Source organism: Rhinolophus sinicus, linkage group LG01, assembly GCF_036562045.2.
Source record: "Rhinolophus sinicus isolate RSC01 linkage group LG01, ASM3656204v1, whole genome shotgun sequence".
Lineage (NCBI taxonomy): Eukaryota > Metazoa > Chordata > Mammalia > Chiroptera > Rhinolophidae > Rhinolophus > Rhinolophus sinicus.
In genome coordinates, this window is record NC_133751.1 from 69,910,166 (window position 1) to 69,935,334 (window position 25,169).

The 25,169-nt window shown below is 37.1% G+C and overlaps 1 protein-coding gene across 14 annotated transcripts in view; it reads right to left on the minus strand.

Annotated features, from left to right (window-relative positions):
• PHLDB2 (pleckstrin homology like domain family B member 2) overlaps nt 1-25,169 on the minus strand; it is a 227,847-nt gene that overhangs the window by 102,436 nt on the left and 100,242 nt on the right. For all 14 annotated transcript variants that reach the window (XM_074332137.1, XM_074332046.1, XM_074332058.1 and 11 more), the window contains one exon: nt 11,638-11,752. In XM_074332137.1, coding sequence (XP_074188238.1) covers nt 11,638-11,704 — 67 coding nt within the window. In that variant the 5' untranslated portion in view covers nt 11,705-11,752. The remainder of the gene's footprint in view (nt 1-11,637; nt 11,753-25,169) is intronic.

The window sequence follows — 25,169 nt, forward strand, 5'->3', positions numbered from 1 at the left end:
GAACTCAGCTCCCATTTCTCCCACTTCACTTACTTAGCTCCTACCACAGTGGCCACTCCTGGACTAGATTCCTAGACAGATATACTTCCATCCCACAGCTTTTGTGCTATTTGTCCTCTCTGTCTGAATTCTCATCCACCTCCAAACATCTGTATGCCTTGCTCCCTTACTTCTTTCCAGACGTTGCTCAAATGTCACCATGTTCCTCATGCCTACCCTGACCGCTCTATTTAAAATTAAAAATGCATTACCCAGTAAGCTTTCTTTAATTTTATCAACATAATTATATTATATTACAAAATGTACTTTAAAAATAATATTCCTTGTCTGACTCTTCTCACTAGATGCAAGTTCTATGCAGATAGTTTTTTGTTTTGTTTTAGTTTCAGGTGTACAAAACAATACAATAGTTAGACATTTATACCCCTCACAAAGTGATAACCCCCTCCTCCAATCTACTACCTCTCTGATATCGATTGCAGCCATTACATTTCCACTGTTTCTATTCCTGATGCTGTACTCCACTTCTTGTGACGATATATATATATATATATATATATATATATATATATATATATATATATATATATATATGTATTTATAGTTGACATTCATCATTATTCAGCTTCAGCTACAGGTGTAAAGTCAGTTTGGGGAATATACTCAGATAGGGGTTTTTGTCGCCTCTCTCCCATGACATATCTCAAGTGCTCCTAAAAAGATACCTGGCATGTGGTTGGTACGCAAAAATGAATGATGGCTTTGACCCAAAGCACGATGGTTGCAAACATTTCCTTGCCCAGAACAATACCAGCAATGCATTTGACTAGACAGACATCTTAAGGACAGTTTTCTCTCTCAAAGGGTCTGAGGAGTATGTCTGCTAACACAACATACCTAGAATGGTCATAATTAAGTTGATGATATTCACATCTGAGGAAAAAAATAGCTAACATTTATTGAGAGCAACAATTATGATATGTGCCGGGCACTTTTCCAAATGTTCCTGTAAAATTAATTTAATCCTTATAACAACACTGTGAGGTAAATACTATTACTACCCCCATTTTATAGGTGTAAAAATGAGGCACAGAGGAGTCAGTGGTTACACAGCTCATAAATTGGTGGAGGCAGAATTTAAACACAGGCAGCCTGGTTCTAGAATGCACAACCTTAAGTGCTCCCCTCTACCTCTTCTTTAAGTAGGAATATATCAGGGGAAATTTCTGTAGAATAAATAATTCTTAATCACTAGACAAAAAGTGATCCTCATTGGCCTCCTCTCACTGCCTTGCTTTATCTGTCGATATCTCTGCCTCTTTTAGTAAAGCCATCCTCCTCAAAAGCTAGAGGGATCATTGTATTCATATTTGTATAAACCATACTCCAAGACTTGATAGATACATGTAAGGGGAGCAAAGAATATTGATTTAATGTGACTTTCTAAAGTGACTAAACCCAGCAAATCATCTCGCTCCTAATGTGTTAGTATGATTTTCCGTAGCTTCCGCCACAGAGACCTGAAGATAGACGAGATCACCAAGGTGCAACGGCTAAATTAAATGTGAAGCACGCACCCCAACATCTTAAAATGTATAGAAGGCATTCAGAATTTAACACCTATTATTATTGTAATAATCATTATTACCAGACTTTAGTTATGATGATGTTTTTAAAAATAGAAAGAAAAAAAGAACCAAGCACTTTCCTTCTACTTTTTCCGTTTCCTGGGTTCTTTAAAATGAAGTCCCCATTCAATCACAGACCAGTGCCATACCTCCCTCTCTCTGCCATTCTCTGGTGTCCATTAGAGATACTGTGTTGTAAACTACACAGCAGCAATGCCTTCCTGTTCCCTTCTCTAAGATCTGTAATGGTTACAGTACCTGATTTTACTTTTCTGTATCCTTCACCCTGTCGGTGGGGAAAGGTGAGGTGCTGCACATAGTAATATAAGAATTATTTATGGATTATTTCATTTGGATTTAATTTTGCTATTGTACCCTTTCAGTAGCAAAGATTGGTTGGATGTGATCAATTCTTATGTCCTGAATCTGTACATCTGTTCCTGTCTCTGCGCTGATAGCTTAGCAAAGCATCAAGAACTGTTTATTTGCAGAGTGCAGTGGAGAGATCACCGATTTTGGAGTCAGGCAGATCTGGGTTTAAACATTTACTTGGTCCCCTTACTAGCAAAGTAACTTGAATGTGTTATTTATCTTCACTGAGAAATAAACTTGTATTCTGAAAAATGGGACCAATAACACCAAACTCATATTTATATGAATGTGATAATATATGCACCATGCTTTGCACAAGAGCTAGAAAACATACTGGAAACACTCAAAGTGCAGTTTCCTTTTTTTTAATTAAAAAATAAAAATGGCATATATTTAAGGTGTAAAACATGAAGATTTGATGGACATACACATAGTGAAATGATTACTATAGTCCAGCTAATTAACATATATTCTCACATCATTACCTTTTTTGTATCTGTGTGATGAGAACACCTGAAATTTACCCTCTTACCTAATTTCCAATATTCAATGCAATATTATTAACTATAGTTATCATGTTGTACATTAGATATATGGACTTACTTAGCCTACTTAACTGCAACTTTGTACCCTTCAACCAACATCTCCCCACTTCCTCTACCTCTCCACCCCTGGTTACTACCATTCTACTCTGCTTCCATGCACATGATTCTTTTAGATTCCACATAAAAGTAAGATCATGCAGTTGTTGTTTTTTTCTCTGTGTTTGGCTTATTTCACTTATAAGTGAGCATAAGCATTATGTCCTCTTCAAAATAATAGTTTCCAACCACACTTGCCCTTCTCCTGTGGAACTGTTGTCACTGACATCAACCATTGGGTTGTATGGCCCTATATAAGTTGAGTTTCTCATCATAAACTCTTTTTAGAATTTAGTATTAGGACACATTTTCTTTCTCTTAAATAAAAAACAATACACTTTCATTTCTCAGAAAAGTTACCGTCATCTATTGTCACACTAGATTTGCAATCATTGTTAAGGAGAACTATGTCAACCAATGTTTCATTTTGTATCTTGGTTGCCAGGAAGCTCAGCATCAAATTTAGTGTTAAGAGGCTGTTTTTTCTCCAATGTATGTTTTTGGCTCCTTTGTCGAAAATTATCTGCCCGTATACATGTGGGTTTATTTCTGGTTTATCAATTCTATTCCATTGGTCTCTGTGTTTGTTTTTTTTGCCACTACCGTGCTGTTTTGATTATTGTCATTTTTGTACTATAAACTGAAGTCAGGGAGTGTGATACCTCTGGCCTTGTTGTTTTTTCTTAGGATTGCTTTGGCTATTTGGGATCTTTCGTGATTCCACACAAAACTGATGATTTTTTGTTCTATTTCATAAAAAACTGCTATTGGGATTTTGATGGGGATTGAATTAAATCCATATATTGTTTTGGGTAATATGGCCATTTTAACTATGTTGATTCTTCTAGTCCTTGAACACGGAATATCTTTCCATTTCTTTTTGTCTTCTTCAATTTCTTTCAATAATGTCTTATAGTTTTCAGGGTATAGGTCCTCTACGTCATTTGTTAAGTTTATTCCTAGGTACTAGGTATTTATTCTTTTTTTTTTTCTGTAATTTCAGAAGCAATTGTTTTTCTCATTTCTTTTTCTGAAATTTCACTGTTAGTATATAGGAATGTAGTAGATTTTTGTACATTGATTTTGTATCCTGCAAAATCAGTATTATTTATTTACTGTATTTGTTTATTGTTTCTAATAGTTTTTTGGTGGCATCTTTAGGATTTTCTATATAAAGTATCATGTCATCTGCAAAAACTGACAATTTAATTTCTTTATTCCCAAGATGGATGCCTTTTATTTCTTTCTCTTGCCTGATTGCTCTGGCGAGGACTTCTAATACTACTGTGTTTCCCCGAAAATAAGACCAGATCTTATAGTAATTTTTGCTCCAAAAGACACATTAGGGCACATGTTCAGGGGATGTCATCCTGAAAAATCATGCTAGGGCTTGTTTTCCGGTTAGGTCTTATTGTCGGTATGGTCAACGGTATGTTGAATTTACAGCAGTGATAGGGGCATGCCTGTCTTGCTCCTGATATTAGAGGAAAAGCTTTCAGTTCTTCACTATTAAGTATGATTTTAGCTGAGAGTTTGTCGTATATGGCCTTTATTATGTTGAGGTACTTTCCTTCTCTACCGCCATTTTATTAAGCATTTTAATCATAAATGGATGTTGTATTTTGTCACATGCTTTTTCTACATCTATTGATATGATCATATGATTTTTACCCTTTATTTTGTTTATGTGGTGCATCACATTGATAGATTTGCATATGTTAAACCATCCTTGTGCTCCTGGAATGAACCCCACTTGATCGTGACATATAATCTTTTTAATGTATTGTTGTATTTGATTTGCTAGCATTTTGTTTAGCATTTTTGCATCTGTATTCATCAGAGATACTGCTCTGCAGTTTTCTTTTTTTGTGTTATCCTTACCAGGCTTTGGTATTAGGGTAATGTTGGTCTTATAAAATGAGTTAGGAAGTATTGCCTCTTCTTCAATTTTTTGTAAGAGTTTGAGGAGGACAGGTGTTAAATCATCTTTGATGTTTGGTAGAATTCACTCTGAAACCATCTGGTCCTGGACTTTTGCTTTTGGGTGTTTTGGATGATTGTTTCAATTTCTTTACTGTTGATCTGTCTATTCAGATTTCCAATTCTTTGTGATTCAGTCTAGGAAGGTTATATATTTCTAAGAACTTGTCCATTTCTTCTATGTTATTGAATTTGGTGGCATATAGTCCTTTATGTAGTATTCTGGAAAGTCATGTGCAAAAGAATGAAACTAGAATGCTATCTGTCACCATGTACCAAAATTAACTAAAAATGGATCAAAGACCTAAATGTAAGACCTGAAACAATAAATTGCATAGAAGAAAGCATAGGTACTAAACTTATGGACCTTGGGTTTGGAGAGAATTTTATGAATTTAACCTCAAAGGCAAGGGAAGCAAAAGCAAAAATAAATGAATGGGACTATATCAAATGAAAAAGCATCTGCACAGCAAAAGAAACCATCGACAATACAAAGAGGCAACCAACCAAATGGGAGAAGATATTTGCAAATAACACCTCCAATAAGGGGCTCTATCCAAAGTATGTAAAGACTTCATACCACTCAACACCAACAAAACAAATAATCCCATGAAAAAATGGGCAGAGCACCTGAGCAGACACTTCTCCTACGAAGACATACAAACGGCCAACAGATATATGAAAAAATGCTCAAGTTTACTAGCTAATAGGGAAGTGAAAATCAAAACCACAATGAGATATCACCTCACACCTGTTAGAATGACTGTCATCAGCAAGACAAATAGTAATTAATGTTAGAGAGGCTGTAGAGAAAAAGGAACCCTCATACACTGTTGGTGGGAATGCAGATTGGTGCAGCCACTACGGAAAACAGTATGGAGGTTCCTCAAAAAATTAAGAATAGAATTACCATATGATCCAGCAATCTCTCTTCTGGGTATCTACCTCAAAAATCTGAAAATATTTATCTATAAAGATATATATATATATATATATATATATATATATATATATATATATATATATATATATTACCAATGTTCATTGCAGCATTAGTTACAGTGGCTAAGATATGGAAACAACCAAAGTGTCCTTCAATAGATGATTGCATAAAGAAGATATGGTACATATACACAATGGAATATTACTCAGCCATAAGAAAAGATAAAATACTGCCATTTGTGACAACATAGATGGATCCTGAGATTATCATGCTAAGTGAAATAAGTCAGGCAGAAAATGTCAAGAACCGTATGAGTTCAGTCTTGTGTGGGATGCAAAACTGAAAGCAACAAAGGAACAAGACAAAGAAAGAAAGAAACGAAAACTCATAGACACAGACAATAGTTTAGTGGTTACCAGAGGGTAAAGAGATTGGAGGCGATGATAGAAGAGGGAAAAGGAGGTCAAATGTATGGTGATGGAAGGAGAACTAACTCTGGGTGTTGAAAACACAATGCAATATATAGATGATGTATTATAGAAATGTATGCTTGAAACCTCTATAATTTTACTAACCAATGTCACCCCAACAAATGTAATTTAAAAATTACTGTTAAATATAGTACTATAGTAATAAAGATTTTGCTTTCTACTGCTTTTTGTTTGTTTGTTTATGTTTTCTGTGTATTTTTATTCCAATAACATTATTAGATATTTGGATTTTACTCTATGTTCTCAAATATATATTGAAATATATGAAGTATAAATAAAACAATAGCTTATCAAGTTAACACCAGAAAATTAACCAAAATTAAAGTGGAAATTTATCCCCATGTGCTGCTTTATGTTCAAACTATTAAGAGATTGATTCTATAATTATGAGAATAATCTAAATACATTTGGTTCAATTGACTAATTTCTGCATCAATATGTTTCCTTTTGCCCTACCCCCAATCTTTGTTGTATAGTTTTTATTGGAATCAGGCAATAAAAGGATGCAGTGTGTGTGTGTGTGTGTGTGTGTGTGTGTGTGTGTGTGTATCTTTTAGATTAATTAACCTATCCCAGCTCTGTTTATCTGGCCCACTTTTCTAATCACTTGAGGACCCTGAATTGGTCTACTTTCCCTGCATGACAGACTTAAAACAAGGAGTTTTCTTTGTAGCTTATCTGCTCATCACAGAAAATACAGTACTCTGTCAGTAGTACTCCTTGATACTGCAGGAAACTCAGTTTCTCTTCCGTATTACTTTTCTTTATTTTTCCTTTTCATCTGACTTTCCTTATCCCTCCAGTTACCTTATACCTTGATTTTAAATTCCCCTTTAATATAATATGTGTATATTTTTTGAGCCACGTTGAGCAGGGATAAGATTCTTAGCAAAAAAAATCAAGAACTTTTTATTTGCAGAATGCAGTGGTGAGATCAGTGATTTTGGTGTCAAGCAGATCTGGGTTTAAACCCTGACTCAGCCTCTTTACTAGCCAAGTATGATAATTGATGTGTCATGTATAAATAGACCTCACTGCACTAGAGACTTCTGACAACTCAAAGCGGGGTCCAGGATTCAGAACATGAGGAATGTTAAACACAAAGTCAAGTTAATAAGCATCTACTCTGTTTCACACGGTGTGCCTAGATATGAAGGAGATGGAGCTAAAATAAGAAATTTTTATGTGTCTCTATATGAGGAATTTACTGCCAAGCATATAACTGTAATGTGATAATGTAATAAAAAACACAGTTAAAAAGGTATTTCTGCCCAATGAGTCTATCAGGGAAATGCATGTGACCTTCATATTGAAAGCCAGGACCTTCAAGACAGAGGAGATAACATGAATAAGGCAGGGGCACAGTAAAGCCGAGGCAGGTTAGGGAAGAAGTGACTAATGCAGCCTGCCTGAACCCATAGTGCATGGGAGACAGGACACAGGAAGTCAGGCCAGATTTGGGGGGAGGGGAGCGATGGGGCTTTGTGTTTTACATTTCATGTCTAATATCGTTTTTATTATGTCATTTCCTTGCTCTAAACTTGCACTGGCTCCTCCTTGCCTGACAAATACAGGAAGAGCCAGTGGCTGTGTAGGATGTCGAAACTGATTACATAGGGCTAGGAGGAAAGAGAAAGATGAGCTCCCACCACAGATTTTAAATACTCCAATAAATCAGCACTGATTCTATTCTTCATATGTTAAACAACGGTGTCAGTAGACGTCAAGGATGCTTAATTGAATATTCATAAGAGCCCAGCTAAGATACGGAATCTCCCTACTTACTCTGGACTGCCATCCTTTTTTTCATCTTATGATGACTCCATACTCATAGATCCTAACATTCTTACAAAAATAAGTATGAAACAGATAACTTTTGGCTGTTGGGTCAAGTGTTGGACTGGCAAATCAGTGACTTAAAATTCTAATGTACCGGCTGTGTCACCAGAGGCTTGGGGCTACTTGTTTGACCTTTTTTAATGTTTCACATTATGGGGCTAATTGCATTATTTCTCTCAGGGGAGTTGTTAAGAGAGCTAATAAAAACATTATTGTACAGCACCCAGCTCTGACTAGAGTTTTAGTGTCAGTGCTCAGGAAGTTCTAAATGGTTGTTTGAAGCATTTATTTCTGAGCTACAGAGAGAGATGTTTATGAGTAGTACAGTTCTTTTAGACTCATTTGAATTTCTGGCTATTCTCAGGAACCAGGAGTTTCTGTGAGTTACAACTATGCCTAAAGAAGATGATCGAAATTCATTTACCGCGTTTCTCCAACAGGAATAAAAAAAAGTCTATTTAAAACGTCCTTTTCCTGTTCATTTCAAGAGGCCACTTCCCAAGGTATTAGTATTATACTTAGAAGCTTGACATAAGGACCTCCAGAACTTTAACATGGCTAGATTGATATACTATACCTTTAATGTTAATATTAAAATTAACTTTACAAAAGATTTAGCAACCCAACAATGCACAAGAGGTAAGTTATATATTGAATGAATTTGCTAGTCAAGAAGGCAAATATGGGTATAGTTAAAGGGTGTGTTTCCCTCTCCCTCCCCCATGCCCACTGGCAGAGCTTTCTGTGGTTCTCCCTCTGATTCTTCTCCAAGAAAGCCTATATAAGGTTTGAGGACCCTCAACAGCTGGAGTGCTGGTGGGGGGAAATCACCTCAGTGCTTTCCATTCCTCCAGTCTGTTGAGCATTGGTAGGCAATGCAACCAAGACAAACACTAATGTGGTTGATGGTTTTTCTGTTGCACAAGCTAGTCCCTCATCCTAACTGGCTCTTGAAGTTAATCAAAGTGACCATCCAGGTGGAAAATTCTTTACACAGCCTCCATATATGTGAAGTATCCACATAGGTGAAGGGCATCATTATCCCTGATGAATAATTCACAGGTAATTAGTCCTTAAAAGAAAGTTTTCTCTCTCATGGCCTGTTAGTATTTCATGTTAAATTCTCTATGACTATAAATAGTTGAATGTGTCGTGAACCTGTTGGATATATCAATCCCTTATTTTTCATTCCAACTGCCACGATCCTCAGTATAAGAAAGAAGGAGGGTTGAGGGGTACCCATGGGGGAAGGTAGTAATTATATATTGTGCAAATTCACTGGGATGTCTCCTGGGCACAGCAGACCAAAAACATTTAAATCACTAACACCTTCCCCCACTGGCACCCCTTAACCTTCCTTTGTTATACTGGATAACTAAAGGTCACCCCCCTTATATTTAGTCATTTAATTCCCTAATTTGGAAAATGTCTTCATTGTCTTATTTTTTCTCAATCCCTATTAACAATCCATTGCCAAATCACATCATTTTTACCTCTTAAATATCTGTCAATAGTACTCTTCTCTCCATCCCCTTTGTCTTTATTTATTGCCTGATATCTAAACTCCTACTCCTAGAAAGGGCCAGGAACAAGCCCAAGGGTCAGGGGGAGATGACATTTCACTAGGGCTGGGGCTGGAGGGTCACTGGATGTGTGGTAGACAAGGCTCAGCCAAAGCAATGGAAGATGGAAAGGCCTAAAGGGAAAGCTAAGATCCACACTTAGGAGAGTCAGGAAGTATCAAGTCCAAGACCCTGTGTATTTCACCAGAGAAGGGATGGGATATAGAGCAGTTGCTGAGCGATTACTTTGTATTTCAAGCTGGCACCTGTGGCATGAATGTGATGACTGAGTAGGACAGCATTAGACAGACACTGGATTATAAGCTTATAAATCTGTTCTCAATAGCATTATCAAAATTTGTAATTATTTGGTTTTCTTTTCCTTTTTTGCCCATTAAATTCTAAGCTTTGTGAGGTCAGGAGCCGCTTATGTTGTTCACCATTATATCACCACTGCCTCCCACCATACTTCATACATGGCAGACACTATAAAATGTCTGTTGAATAATTATATGAATTGGTCTTGAATATTGAAAATCTAATCTCATCACTTCAATCTTAAGAATTCTTCAGCAACTCCTCTAAGTCTTTAGGATAAAATAAATCAAGAATCTTCAGTTTAGCCTTAAACAAATAAAGAAAAACATAAGTCACGTTGTTTCTCCAGGTAATGTTTCCATGTAATGACTTACCATTCTTCCCTTCCTCCCCCTGCAAGGACGGGAATTTTCAATCATAATACACTTCTTGCAGTTATTCCCATGTATCATGTTCATTCATCTCTTCCCTTACAATAAGTAAGGAATCATGCTCTCCAGAAAGCTTTTCCCAACTCTATCCCCAGTCCTGGTAACGTACCAATGTACTTCATATTATTGGATTGCAAATTTTCTGTTTTATCTTCCATCTCTGCTCAAGACATTAAACTTCCTAAGATAAGAGGGCTCTGGTGATTAATTTTGTTTTAACTTGGTTAGGCTATGGTACTCAGTTGTTTGGTTAAACACCAGTCTAGATGTTGCTGTGAAGATATTTTTTAGATATGATTAGCATTTAAATCAATAGATTTTGAGTAAAGCAAATTACCCTCCATTGTGTGAGTGGTCCTTATCCAATAGTTCAGACCTTAAGAGCAGAGATTCGGGTTTCTCAAAGAAGATGGAAATCTCCTCAGGATTGCAACATAGGTATGCTGCCTGCATTTCTAGTCTGTTGCCCCACAGAATCCAGATTCAAGACTGCAGCATCAACTCTTACTTAAATTTCCAGCCTGAAGCCTACCCCATGAATTTCAGACTTACCAGCCCCCACAACCACATGAGACAATCTATCTCTTATATTTATATGTATATGTGTGTGTGTGTGTGTGTGTGTGTGTGTGTGTGTGTATGTATCCTAGATTCTGTTTCTCTGGAGAACTTTCATTAATATGAATACAGGAGTTTTATAATACATTTCAACTTCTGTGTCTAGAGCTTAACACAATAAGTAAATGAAACATTAGATCTAGCTTAAAGTCACTCTTCCTCAATAGAAAGGACTTTGCTGTGCAGAGATTATCAGCTGGTTTCAGGGAAATACTAATGAAGTTAATTGACACCAGGTCCCCAGCATATCCCCAAGCATCTCCTCCCTGGTTACTTGACCATCTGAGGCATAATAAAAAATAATGAGGAAAGTATACATTTTATGAGTTCATTTGTTCTGTTTTGAATGCCAGGGAACACATTACAGAGGTTCAACCAGCACCAAACCCTGTGAATTAGGTATAGTTGGGTTGGAGCCTCATATCTCCTGCAAGGAGAAAGCAGAATCAGCTGCTCTTCCAGAGAGCCTAAAAATGCGATGCCTTTCTCTCTGTGTCTCATCCACCTCTTTTTGTGTGGGCTTTGATTTTTGAATGACTGATGAGTCACTGGAAAAGATCTTGCCATGCCAGCTGCTTTGGCCTACCTGTCATTAGTATCTGGTCTAAACAGAACCTCAACATGCTTTCAGTGAGGTAAATAAGCACATGACCAAATATTTAGTGAAGGATTGCCAGCCTTAGGCTATCTGCTTACTGGACTCATGGCTTTATATTGAATAATGCTCAGTCATTCCATATTTATGGAAGAGAGTAGGTACTCGTAGTATTTACTGAAAATCTCCGAGAATGAAGGGCATGCCCAGAGTTCTCACCTAAGAGTTTCATGTCACCAACTCCATCCTCTTGGGGCATCTTTCTCTGGGTATTATCTTCCTCCATCAGGATCTTCTGCTCAATCTCAAAGGCGAAACTGAGATTGGTGCCACCCTGTACACAGAAAGAAAAGAGAAGTACCATGCATGATTGGGAAGCTGAAAGCTGAGGTGTCCTGAAAAATGAATGTCAACAGAGCTAACATCTGGGGAATAATAACTATTGTTGAATTTGAAAAACAGACATCCTCGATCATCTTATAATCCCACTGCTGACTATCCTTTAGAATGACAAAACTTAAACACCATCACCACCAACTATCACTAATGAAAGCACACTTTTGAATAGAATAATTACAGATTTAAAAAACAGATGTCAGCAAATAAGTAATGGGCAATACTTAGAAAAAAGAATCCATTCCTTGGTATAGTGGTTTCTGCTTTGGGTTTGTTGTTGCTTATTTTCTGTTTTTTCATCTCAGACTTATTATTTGCCAGTCATTCCATTAGGTACTTTGTCTTTATTATTTGTTTTAATTTTTACAAAATCTCATATTATAGAAAAGGAAATAGATGTCCTTTTTATTAAGAGCATTCCAAGGAGCTCCTGACTTTAAGTCAAGCATCTCACAACTCTCATATGTTCATTTTATTTTTCTGCAGACTCAGAGGTACCTAGGAGATGATGTGGTCTCACCATCATATAAGGACTCAATATATTGTGCACTTACTATAACAAGTATTTCTCATTTAGTTTTCACAATCACTCTAAGACTAAGGTTATCATTCCCATTTTATAGATGAGAAATCTGAGTCTTAAGAAAAATAAAAGAGCTTCAAAATTCACAGACCCAGTAACGTCCACTATCTTGTAAGGTCACAACCCCATCATCTATTTAATTTTGTCTAAATTGTTCCTGATGTATTAAGGAGAATGGATTTTAATGGTGGCAAAACTGAGGCAGAAAGACTAGTTAGGAGTCTATATAATATTTCAGGGGAGAGATGCTAACAAATTAATCTAGGTCATTTGTTTAAGATAACAAGCAAGGTTCAGGCTATGATATATATGTGAGCTGAAAGGCCAAGATAGTTTATGGTATGGAAGGTGGGTGCCGGGGAGAGTTTGATGTGAATTTGGTTAAGTGATGGATGATGGTGTTATTATCTAAGAATGGAAATACAGACTGGAGCAAATGTGGAGTGAGGAAGGGAATTCATTTTGGACATACCGAGTTGGAATATATCTATAGAACATCCAAGTGAAGTGCAGGGTGGAAATAGTGGCTAGAAAACTATATTTGAAGGATGCAGATATTGAGAGATTTTGCTTTTCTTCAAAATGGGAGTGAGTGAGCTAAGCTTGTTCATAGGCTGAAGGAAGATAGAGAGGGACATTGTAAAGATCTAGGAGAAAGGGGGAATAAGTGATGGAGGAAGGTCCTGGGAGAAGAAAAAGAGGATACAGTCAAGAACCGAGTTGAGAGATTTCTGGTCAACATGGCAGAGTAAGTAAATGCTGTGCTTACCTCCTCTTAGGACCACATCATTACAACCAAACCACAGAACAACCATTACTGAGAATCGCCTGAAGTCTAGCTGAACCGAAGCCATACAACTACAGACATACAGGAGCTATCAAAATTAACTGGTAGGAAGAGCAGAGATATGCAACAGGCTGGTCCCACACCAACATGTGGCCATTAAAAATTGGGACTGATATCTCAGCTGCAGAGGTTCCCCCCTGAGGAGTGAGGGGTTCCAGCCTCTCCCCAGCCCAAGGTTTACTGAAACCTTGGAGAAAACTCCCCATAACTTCTGGCTGTGAAAACCAGCAGAGATTGTGGCTGAGTGAGATGGAGGGTGGCTGCAATCCCAGGTGTTCCCTTTAAAGGGGCCGCACATGGATTTACTCACTGATGGACTCACTTGCTCCAGCACTGGGGCAGCAGCTTGAAAGATGCCAGGGACATGTGGGGAGGAACTGAATTGTTTAGCTTCAGGGTGAGGACTGGAGAGGCAGCTTTCTCCCAGAGGGAGGAGCTGGTGGAAGCCAATGATTCTTTGTTGAGCCCTCCCACTTGCTGTGTGCAGACACACATAGATGCCATATCTAAGTTTCCACCAAATTGACTACCACCTTCTGACTTCCCTGCCTTAGTGATTCCCTGAGACCACATCCTACCCAACTTTCAGGCAAACCCAAGCCGCTTCCAGTGGCCTTTTCTGTATAAACAACTTTCCTTGGCTCATACTACAGACTTTCCTAAAATCTGTCAAAGGTACACAAATCCCAAATAAGCAGCATATGGCTTCAGTGTGGCTTGTACCTTTGGCTGAGCAGCACTAGGCCCGGCACTAGCGACAGTTGGCCTTGGTTTGCGGATCGGCCTCTCAAGGCACCTCCAAGCATAGCATGGGCAGTGACCATCTCTAGATTGCTTTGTGGCTTACCCCAGGTGGCCCTGGGCATGGCACAGACTGCTGCTGAACTCGGCTTGCAGCAGATCCCCTCCCAGTAGGCCCAGAGCTGGCAGGCCCAGTGACCAACTTCTGACTGGGTTGGAGCATCACCTGGCCACCTCCAAAGATGTCATACTCAAAGAAAGACTGGGTAGGCACCAGAGCTCTGCTAAAGTGAACCCCGCTCTTTATGGTCAGTGCCTGCGCAACAGCTCCTCCACTGTAGTCACAGCCACTCCTCACAGCCAATAAGCCTAAGGGTCAATCCCTCCCATTGATGTACGAATAGCAAACAAGTTTCAACTACAACAGGAGGGACACACAGAACCCACACAAGGGACACACCTGCAGAATCCAGCTCGGGTGACCAGGAGACTGCACCACTGGGTCCCACAGGATACTGACTACATAAGACCGTTCTACTAAGGTTAGTCAGAGGGATCATTTCTTAAATTATATAAATGTTGTAACCACTATGCTGTACACCTGAAATTAATATAAAATAATACTGAATGTCAATTGTAATTGAAAAATTTTAAAAAGAGAGGGGAAGGGAAGGGAAATAAGAGGTTCAAATTTCCATGTATAAAACAAATAAGTTATGGGGATGTAATATACAGCATGGGGAATATAGTCAATAATATGTGATAGGATAGTATGGTGTCTGATGGTTGCTAGACTTATGGTGATCACTTCTTTAGGTATATAAATGTTGAATAACTATTGTGTACACCTGGAACTAATATAATGTTGTATGTTAGCTCTATTTTAATAAAATTGTTTTAAAAATTCTGCTTGGATGTTTAACAGACATCTAAAATTCATCATGTTCAAAAACAAACTCCTAATTTTATTCTGAAATCTGTTATTCTGAAGCTTTTCTTATTTCAATAAATGGCAATTACATTATACAATTAAAAAAACAAAAGAAACCAGTTTGAAGGTTGACCTACTAGACATGGTGCTCCTTACTTCAAGAGAATAAATGAAGGAAAAGAGATAAGATTAGATGTCCATGTAGATCAATAACTGTGTATTAGGAAAGGTTAAGAGTAGAGGAATTTACATACTGAGAGCCTCACTTTTGTCAATGAAGTACAAGGCCAACTCTTCCATTGAAAGTTTACCAAACTTCGTTATTATTGTAGGAGATAGATGTTGGAATATAGACTTCTATTGTTATGTTAAAAAGAAGCTTGAAAAACTTTTGTGCTGCAAATAATACTATCAAGAAAATGAAATGAGAACCCACAGAATGGAAGAAAATATTTGCAAATCATATATCTGATGAGGGATTTGTATCTAGAATATAAAAAGCACTCTTAAACCTGAAAATTATCACAGGATCTGAATAGACATTTCTCCAAAGAAGATATACAAATGGCCAATAAGCACATGAAGATGCCATTAACCATTAGGGAAAACCACATCAATACCACAGTGTGATACCACTTTATACGCACTAGAATGGTTATAATGAAAAAGACAGATAATAATGGAAAGGATACTCATATGGTACTTGTGGGAATGTAAAATGACACTTTGGAAGACACTCTGGCAGTTTCTCAAAAGGTTCAACATAGAGCTGCCCTCCAACCCAGCAATTCCACTTGTAGGTATCTACCCAAAAGTAATGAAAACATATATTTACATAACTTGGTTATAAATGTTCTTATTATCATTATTCATAACAGCCAAATAGTGGAAATAACTCAGATGTCCTTGAACAGGTAAAAGGATGAATAAAATGTGGTATATCCATGCAATGAAATATTATTTGGCCACAAAAAGGAAGGAGGTACTGACACATTCTCAAACATAGATGAACCTCAAAATCATTATGCTAAGTCACAAAAACTCACATAGTGTGATTCCATTCATCTGAAATATCCAGACTAGGCCAGTATGTAGAGACAGAAAGTAGTTTGGTGGTTGCCTAGAGATGGTTTTGGGGTAGTGGAGAGGGAGGGACAGGGAATGACTGCTAAATGGTTACTGGGTTTCTTTTTGGTGTTTATGAAAATGTTCTAAAATTAGACTGTGGATAACTGTGAATATATTAAAAAACATTGAGCTTTGTGCTTTAAATGGATAAATTGTGTGGTATGAGAATTGTATCTCGGTAAGCTGTTTTAGTAAAGTAGCTTGAGGTCTGGGTAAAGATTATTGACAGAGGCAAGACCTGAAGAACACCACTGAAGACCAGAAAACAATAATAATAGCCATTATCTTTGAAGATTCACACGCCAAGCACTGTGCTACGTGTTTTTACCTACATTTTCTCTTATGATCTTCACCATAAATCCATATAGGATAGGTACTTTTTCCTCATTTTACAGACAATACAACTAAAGCTCAGAAAAACATAAAGAACTTGTCCAAGGTCAACAGCAAGAAAGAGACAGAGGCAAAATGTAGGCCTCAGTCTGTGTCATTCTGGAGCCTGTTTCTTAATACATGCACAAGTATGTACATGTCTCCGACAAGTTTTGCTTTTCTATTTCGTTCCAACTTTTTAGGTTCAGCACAAATGCCAACACCTTTAGGCCAATCTCTTTTCGCCGGCACTTCAACATTGTGTGTCTACCAGTGTTGGAATGGAAAATGGCATTTTCATCTCTGCAGTCCTAATAAGAGTTGTAGAATAAATGTATCAAAATAAAGAGTTATAGAATAAATTCATCAATAAATGAGCACTCTCCTTATGTCCTCCACACTCAGGAGATTTCTCGAAGTTAAGAACACTAAGAGATTAAGTGGCCAAGAGATCAACCCAGAGACAATTCATCTCTCCATTCTCCTCTACTTGAAGAAGTCATGGGTGAGAATAAAAGAACAAAAGCTAAGCTCAACTCTTAGATAGAGAGACAATGCTCATCCGCACAACCCTCTCAGGATGTTTTTCAGATCTTGATGTTATCTTGCAGCTTTCCTCATGTATTAACTGCAGATATACCTAAATTAGTTCCTGGCATGTCATAGGGGTTCAAGAAATTGTATCTTCCTTTTCCATTCCTTTCACAGTCCCCTCATCTCCTCTTCCTTGGCACCCACCAAGAGCTTACTCTGAATTAAAACTTCTAGTCTAAAATGGGGTAACTGTAAAAGAAGAGACAAAATACAAATTGGGCTCACTAAAAAGGTCTGCTTAGTCTCTGGGCTCAGTAATTGCAGGAAAATGCTGGGGACCATTTAAACTGAGACAGGAAGTGCTTACTGAGGAAACTACATCTGTTCACATATATCCTACCACTGTTTTTTATAATGTGAGAAACAACAGAAGAAAAGTATCACAATGTGAGCTTACATTGTGCCAGAAATTGTACTGAAGTCTTTACAGAAATCTTATCATTTAATTCTTATACAACCTATGTGGTAGATTCTCCTATCTGACAGGTGAGAAAATAGAGGTAGAAGAGGAGGAATAACTTCACCCAGGTCACCCAGTCAGTTAGGGAGGGAGCTAGCAACTTCCCCAAGGTCTTGGTGACTCTAAAGTCTGGTCTCTCCATCTCTCCATTACACCGCTTCTCATGTCCTTTCTGTTATCACCAAGCTCCCTTTCATGGAGGTTATTCTTCTAAAAACAGTATAGGGGAACATGATTCTCACATGTTAATAAATTACAAGAAGTCTTCCAATATCAATGCAAAAATACTAGATTAAATATTAAAAGACAGAACCCAACACCGTATTAAGAAAATATACCATGACCAACTGGGATTCATTTCTGGAATGTAAGGATGATTCAGTATTAGGAAATCTGTTAATATAAACACTGTACTAGTAGATGTAAAAAGAATAATTATATGACTGTCCCCTAAATACAAAAACAAATAAAGTAAAATAAAGAAAAAAAGAAAAAAAAATTTGACAAAAGTTTCCTGATAAAAACACTCAAGAAAATAGGAATTAATGCATGTTTTCTAAACAAAGTACCACAGTCCCAAAGCTAGCTTTGTGCTTAATTGGAAAATACTAGAGGAATTTCTACTTAGATTAGGAAAGAGTCAAGAATGCTCGCTATCTCTGTTACTATTAAACATTATTCTAGAGGTATTAGCCAGTACCATTAAAAAGAGAAAACAATAAGAAGCAGGAATTGGAAAAGAAGCAGTAAAACTATTTCCAGGTGATGTGATAGTTTACTGAGAGAACCTGAGAAAATTAACTCTAAACTAACATAAACAATAAAATAAATGTATTTTTTAAATGCTAAAGATAACGTTAATTTGAAAATAATTTCAAACTCCAAGAAAAGCTGCAAGAATAGCACAAAGAACACTTTTTTTTTTTCCTGGAATCATTTGAGAGCAAGTTTTGAACATGCTGCCTGGCACCCCTGAATAGTTTTTAGTATATAACACTTCAAACAAGGACATTCTCTAGGTAACTACAATATGAGGACCAAAGTCAGGAAATTATCATTGACACTTCCTAACATTGAAGTCACTAGCTCCATTCAAGTGCAATCAATTGTCCCAATAACATTCTTTATAGGGTGTAAGCTAGGATCATGTGTTGCGGTTAGTTGTCACGTCTCTTTGGTCTTTTTTCGTCTGGAAGAGTGCAGCACGAGTTGTGTCTCAAAGACTAATTTATCTTCACTCCCACCCCCTCTATATCACGGGTGAAAGAAAAGGCAGGGATTGACTTCAGTCAAAACCCATCCTGCCAGACATATAAAATGAATAATTGCTTGAGTGTGTAGAGAGAAGTCTGAAAGTGATGTCATGCTTTTATCTCCTTTTATTTTTACCATAACAAATTTTAAAGCAGACTGTTAAAATAGAAATATGTTAAACCATTCACTCTTTGCTCAATTCTTCCTAGATAGACTGTACACACACACACACACACACACACACACACACACACACACACAAATTGTCTTGTTTCCAAAATGGTTCTAAAGCAATCTCTCGTAGGTTAGATTTAACAGTACATATCATAGATTAGTGTATTATCAGGTCTCATTGATCTCCAAGTTAATCTCAATTAAGGAGCCTGTTCTTAGATTAAATTATAAACAGGCACACAGAGCACAACTATCCCCATTATGTGAGATAAAAGTTCTAAATTAGTTTAAAAAATTCTCATCTCACTTTGCCTCAAAGTTCTGTTGGGAATTCTTGGAAATCTGTCAGATTATCACTAATTCCATGAGGTTGTAGTTCAAATTTCTTTATATGCACTGCCTACAACTACCTTTCCCAAATTACATTTTTTATGGTAATCAGATCATTAGCTTTCACCCATGATGACTGTCTGCAGGGTTTTGAAAGTACAACGTACAAAGGTAACTGTTGTGCTGCACTTGTTTGGTGATAAATATTTGTCCTCCTGAAGTTTTCTGGATGACCTACCCAGATACCCAGATACATTATTGAATATTTCTTATGTCTTGAGTCCATACAGTTTTCTTGAACCAGTGTAAATGGTTATGTTGAGATCTCTGGTTTTCTCATTTTTTAATTTTTTATTTTTACTGGGGAACACTGGGGAAGAGTGTGATTTTCCAGGGCCCATCAGCTTCAGTTGTCCTTCAATCTTAGTTGTGGAGGGCACAGCTCAGCTCCAAGTCCAGTCGTTGTTCTTCAATCCTAGTTGCAGGGCGTGCAGCCCACCATTTCATACGGGAATTGAACCGGCAACCTTTTTGTTGAGAGAGCCCGCGCTCTAACCAACTGAGCCATCTGGCCACGGGAGACTTCTCAGTTTTTTAACAGCAAATTCTAGATTTCCCTGAGTGTCGGAATCCTTGCTTCCTGAAGCCAACTCAATAGAAAAGTGTTAATAAATGCTGACATTCTATTTTCTAGTCATCTCCTCGGTGACAGAATAACTTCCCTTACCCTCTTTTTTTTTCCCCCCCCACCTTTCTTTGTGGGAGCTATTTTTCTCAGAACAGGTTGGAAAGAAAGAGAGAGAGAGAGATTATGGGAGAGGTCAAATTTCTCTTTCGGGTAGCCTGTTGGCAAGGTGACACAAGGGAGCTTTTTAAAAATACAGATTTCTTTACTCTAGACTTTCTGTCAGAATTTGTGGAAGTGGATTCAGTGCTGTGTATTTTTAAGAAGAGATTCTTCCTTGATTAGCATAGAGAAGTTGTGTTCTACTCATATGTTGAGCAGAATGATTGCTAAAAAAAACTTAGAAGTATTTGGGAAATGATGCTCTCTATATCCCCCTTTATAAGCTGTGTGGCTTATATGAGCATATGCTTTTAAGGAAACATCTATTTAGTTCTGTTTAATTCAGCTTTTCCCAAATTTATTTGAGTATAGAACATACTCTTTTTTTTGAAACACATATTACAATTGCACACCCACAAGCAAAGACTTTGTGAAGTATTGGTGTAGAAAATATGACTCACTGTGTCACCCTTTCTTTATTAACAGTTAGCAACTCTTTGATGTTTGGCAACTCAGTAATAAATGTAACCACAGCTATTCATCAGGTCTATTACACAAGGTTTTATAAGGCCTTTGTGCCCGATATTATTCTGTGCCTCTTCCTCTGCTCACACCTAAACTTTAGATGTTAAAAAAACACTCGATATGTTATGATAGTTATGATAATTAATATGCACTGATCACTTACTATGGGCCAGGCTCTGTTCTAAATACTTTGCAGAGATTAACTAGAAAAATCTAAGAAAACACACAGTTAGTAAGTGGTGAAGCAGGTATTACAGACATCAAATCCAGGTGTTCTGATGCAGAGCCTACAGTACTAACCACTCATTATTTTGTTTGAGCTTTAGTCACTGGTCTGTTTACAGGCTCCTCCGTGGCAATCTTATGCAGGCATGGCTTCACCTTGTCCATGCCTTCCTAAGTCTTTTCACGCTCTTGGTCTCTCTTCTGAGCCACAGGTCCACCTCACTCACTGCTTATCAGACACCTCAATGAGGATCCATAACTGGAACTTCAAATTCAATGTATTTCTAATCAAACTTCATCTTTCCCCCTTCAAAGTTACCCTTCCTTTTTTGTTTCTTCTTTCCAGTCGTTCATGTGTTTCTTCATGTGACATGTGTGAGAACCTATAATGTGTTTGGCCCTGTGCTATGTTAGGAATATAGTCCTCACGAAAGAGGACTTCCAGAAGTGCTTCAAAAAGTGGCAAGAACAATGGGATAAGAGTGTTCAAAGCAAGGGGGAGTATATTGAGGGAGATTAATGACACTGTGTCTTTTACTGTAAGACATATTTTTTACTTAAACATTCACTGTATTGTTTGATCACACCTTGTATAAAAGTGAACAGAGCTTGGGTCCTTACTTCTAGTTTCTACTATCTCATAACTTCAGGGAACACATGCTTCATCATGCCTTCCTCCACTGTCTCCATTATATCCTTCCATATTAAATCCCCAGCAGGTATTTCATTCTCTAAATTGTTCTTAAGTTAAATTCACTTGAAAGGGAATTTGATTGCCCTGGATTATCTTCCTATGACAGGTCACTGGCACATCTATAGGTGCTATGGTAGATTGCATTCTACGTAAGTGTGGCTGTACCACCCATGTGATATTCTTGAAATGTGACATTGACAGTCCCTCATCATGTGGTGGGGTCTACATTTCCTCCCCTTGGATCTGGGTGGGCCTGTAACTGCAGTGGAAGTGATGCTGTGTGCTTTCCAAGGCCAAGTCCTACCAGGCAAAACAGCTTCTGCCTGGCCTTTTGGGGATGCTAGGCCCCAAGCCGTGAATAAGGGGAAAGGCTACATAGAAGGTATTCCCGGTGACAGTTACCACTGAGGTCCTAGCTGATAGCCAACACCGACCTCCAAACTAATGAGTGAGCAAGATTTCAGATGATTCCCAGTCCTGAAGGCCACCTTAGTTAATGCTGAAGGGAACAGAGACAAGGTGCCCCTCTAAACCTTACCTATATTGCAGATTTGTGAGCAATATAAGTCACTGTCAACATATTGTCATTGTTTTAAGCCACTGAGTTCTGGTCAGGCTTGTTAGGTAGCAACAGATAACCAGAAGAGGTACCTGCCTTTGTTTTAACCAGTTATACAGAGGCTAAGGTATATGGCACAAAGCATGCTGCCTGGAAGGAATTGCTAACAGGAAGACAGGCACCATGATTAAAGGTCAATTATGTACATTCTTTTAAATGTTTACATCCTCTATAGCATATGATAAAGGATTTTTCATGAAGTAAATGTCAAATAAATCTTGACGAATTGAATCGAAATGTGGTGTAATAGTAAGTACACACATTTTTCTGTAAGATATACTGAATTTCAAACCACAACTCTACATACTATAGCTCAGTGGTAAAGAATAAAATTTCTTCCCCAATCCATCAGTTTCCTCTCTTTTGAAATTGATGTGAGGATTAAAGTATTTACGGCATGTAAAAGTGCCTAAGAGTGTGTGGCTCATGATAGATCTCACTCTCAAATTTTCAAATACGTGTAGGAGAAATAAGGACAAAATAAGAAAGACTGAACCCTGATTGTAAAAGATCTTGAATGCATGGTTAAGGTTTATTCTTTAGGCAATGGAGACTCATGGAAGATTATAGAGCTGTGATATGTGTAAAGGAGTTTTTGAGAAGATTAATATGGCTTTAACATGTGGAGTGAGGGATGAGCTATACAAAAACCATTAGGAAGCTGAAGTCAGTCAGTGTCCAAACATGTTAGGATCTAAATAGTATCTTAAAAATGTAGCCAGGAGGATATGAGGTCAGGATTGAATGGCAGGATGATATTACAAAGGAAGTTTTCACAGATTTCGTGTTGCAGTCTACAAAGGAGAAAGTATAAATAAAAAGAGAAGTCCAAAATTGGCCCCAATAATTTGACAGCATTTATTAAAAATTGTTTGCATGGGCTACCCGATGATCTAGCAATCTCATTTCTAAAAATCTGTCTGTCTTATAAAGAAATGATAGCAAAAGTACTTTAAGTTATACATGCAAAGACTTTTACTGTAGCCTTGCTTGTGATAGCACAATAACCATCAGTAAAGTAATGGTTAAGTAAACTGTGGTATATCTATCCATACAGTGGAATGATATGAGAATAGGATAAATCTAAGTAAACTGACCTAAGTTTTAAGTGAAAAGAACAAATTGCAAACCAATATATACAACATCATCTCAATTTAGTTAAAAGCAGAAGAAAAGCTTAAGTGTCAGAAAAGAAAGACACTAAAATTAATGCTGTTTTCCTCTGATGACTGGGAATGGAAAGGGATGAGGGTGGGGTGGTCTTAAAATATTTACTTTGAATAATTTGTATAATTTTACAAATTATACAAATTCTTTTTAAAAAAATAAAAACATTTTAAGTTCACAACTTTCATACCATTACAAGCAAATAGTACCACTAACAGAAAGAGTAAAGTCTAAAATGATAGTTGGATTCAGGGAAAAGATGATGCTTCCATGTAGATTCATGTGTGTTTGGTATAAAGGGCTAAATTGTGGTTGGCATTGTGGAAGTTGTTGGCAGCAGTGAGGTTGTGCCTGGGCAGGCTTTCTTGTTTCTGGTTTTGTTAGGGCTCAAACAAGAGATATGGTCCATCTGGTCCATCTTGCAGCTAGACTGCAGGGTCAAAGGCAAGACTCCTGAGCCAGCTTTCTGGGAAGCAGCACCAGAGATCTTTTCTGCTTCTGTCTCTGTCCCAGGATTGGAGGGAATAACTCTTTCTGGTACAGCTTGTTTACCCTGATGAGTAGCTCATGTCATCTTTGTGGTTCCCTGGGCCTTCTAACCTATAAGAATGTTGGTGGCTAGCACAACATCCTACTGGTGAAATTAGTCTTCATAAATCTATCTATCTCCACCTTGAACTTACTTATATTTTTTAACCTGGGATATACCTATATCCATATCTATATTTATATTTATATTCATAGCATCTATGTCATCTATATGTCTTCTATCTAGATAGATGGACAGATATAGATAGATATCCCTGTTTACATATTATCATATGAAACAGTCTTTATTCAATTTAGCCTTGAACAATACTGGATATTGGGACATGTTAAATATAGGGTAAACATATTATAAAAATGAATCCCACATGGGGTAACATAGTGGTTACATTATAGAGCCAGGGTTTTATTACAGAGTTACTGATTGTTCTTCCAGATGGATTTAAATTTATGGCTGTAAGAAAATTTTTGCAAAAAGGCCCCCTCTCGCTTATTGACCCTAGAAATATGCTTATCCCTTTATGGTTTCAAAATGCTTTGGGCAAAAGCAACACTGTGTATTTTATTAAGTGACTATTATTTCCAATCCCAGTAATGAAAGTTTTAACACATGAAAAGCCTCTTTTAAAATATGTTCAATATTTAATACACACTGCATTGGATAAGTATTAAATAATACATTCAAAATTTTTAAAAATGCATATGCAATGTGATTTGCAGAAGCCGCCACAATATTTGTAATTTTATTATTGTCAGTTTCCTTTTATTTATCCTATCTCCTGCAGATTCTAAACAGATATGGAGATAAATAAAAACCATGCCATGAGGCCTTTTTTCCTTTTCCTTTTTTCTTTACAAATCTGGAAAAACGGCATGGAAATACAGTTAGTTTCCTAAGATCCCACAGCCCTTCATACTGACAATAATATTCTTAGATTCTGGGATGTGTTGCTTTTTTCTATTTTTCTTACACATGATATTTAGAAATAAAGGATTTATGTATACCCAAGAAGTTATATATATATTGTTTTTATTTCTGCTATGAGTCATATTCTATCTCATAAGTTAATAAAAATGTTGCACTTCAAGTAAAGAATCTTAGATTACTTTAATTTTGTCTATCTCATTTTTTCAAACAGAAACACCGTCTTAGTTTACCTGCTTGTCTTCATGGAGTATATGTTTTTAAGCTATTCCAAAGTGAAAATAATTACTTTATGTTCTATTATTAATCTAATAGAAGTATGGAGGTGAGAGGAAGAAGAGAAGCTGCTTTTCTGACAATCAAAAACAATGTTGAGAACATGCAGACCTGCTCCAAATTTTAGTAATTGGTACTTTATTTATTACATGATTCAGTATAGCTGAGGGAAACAAA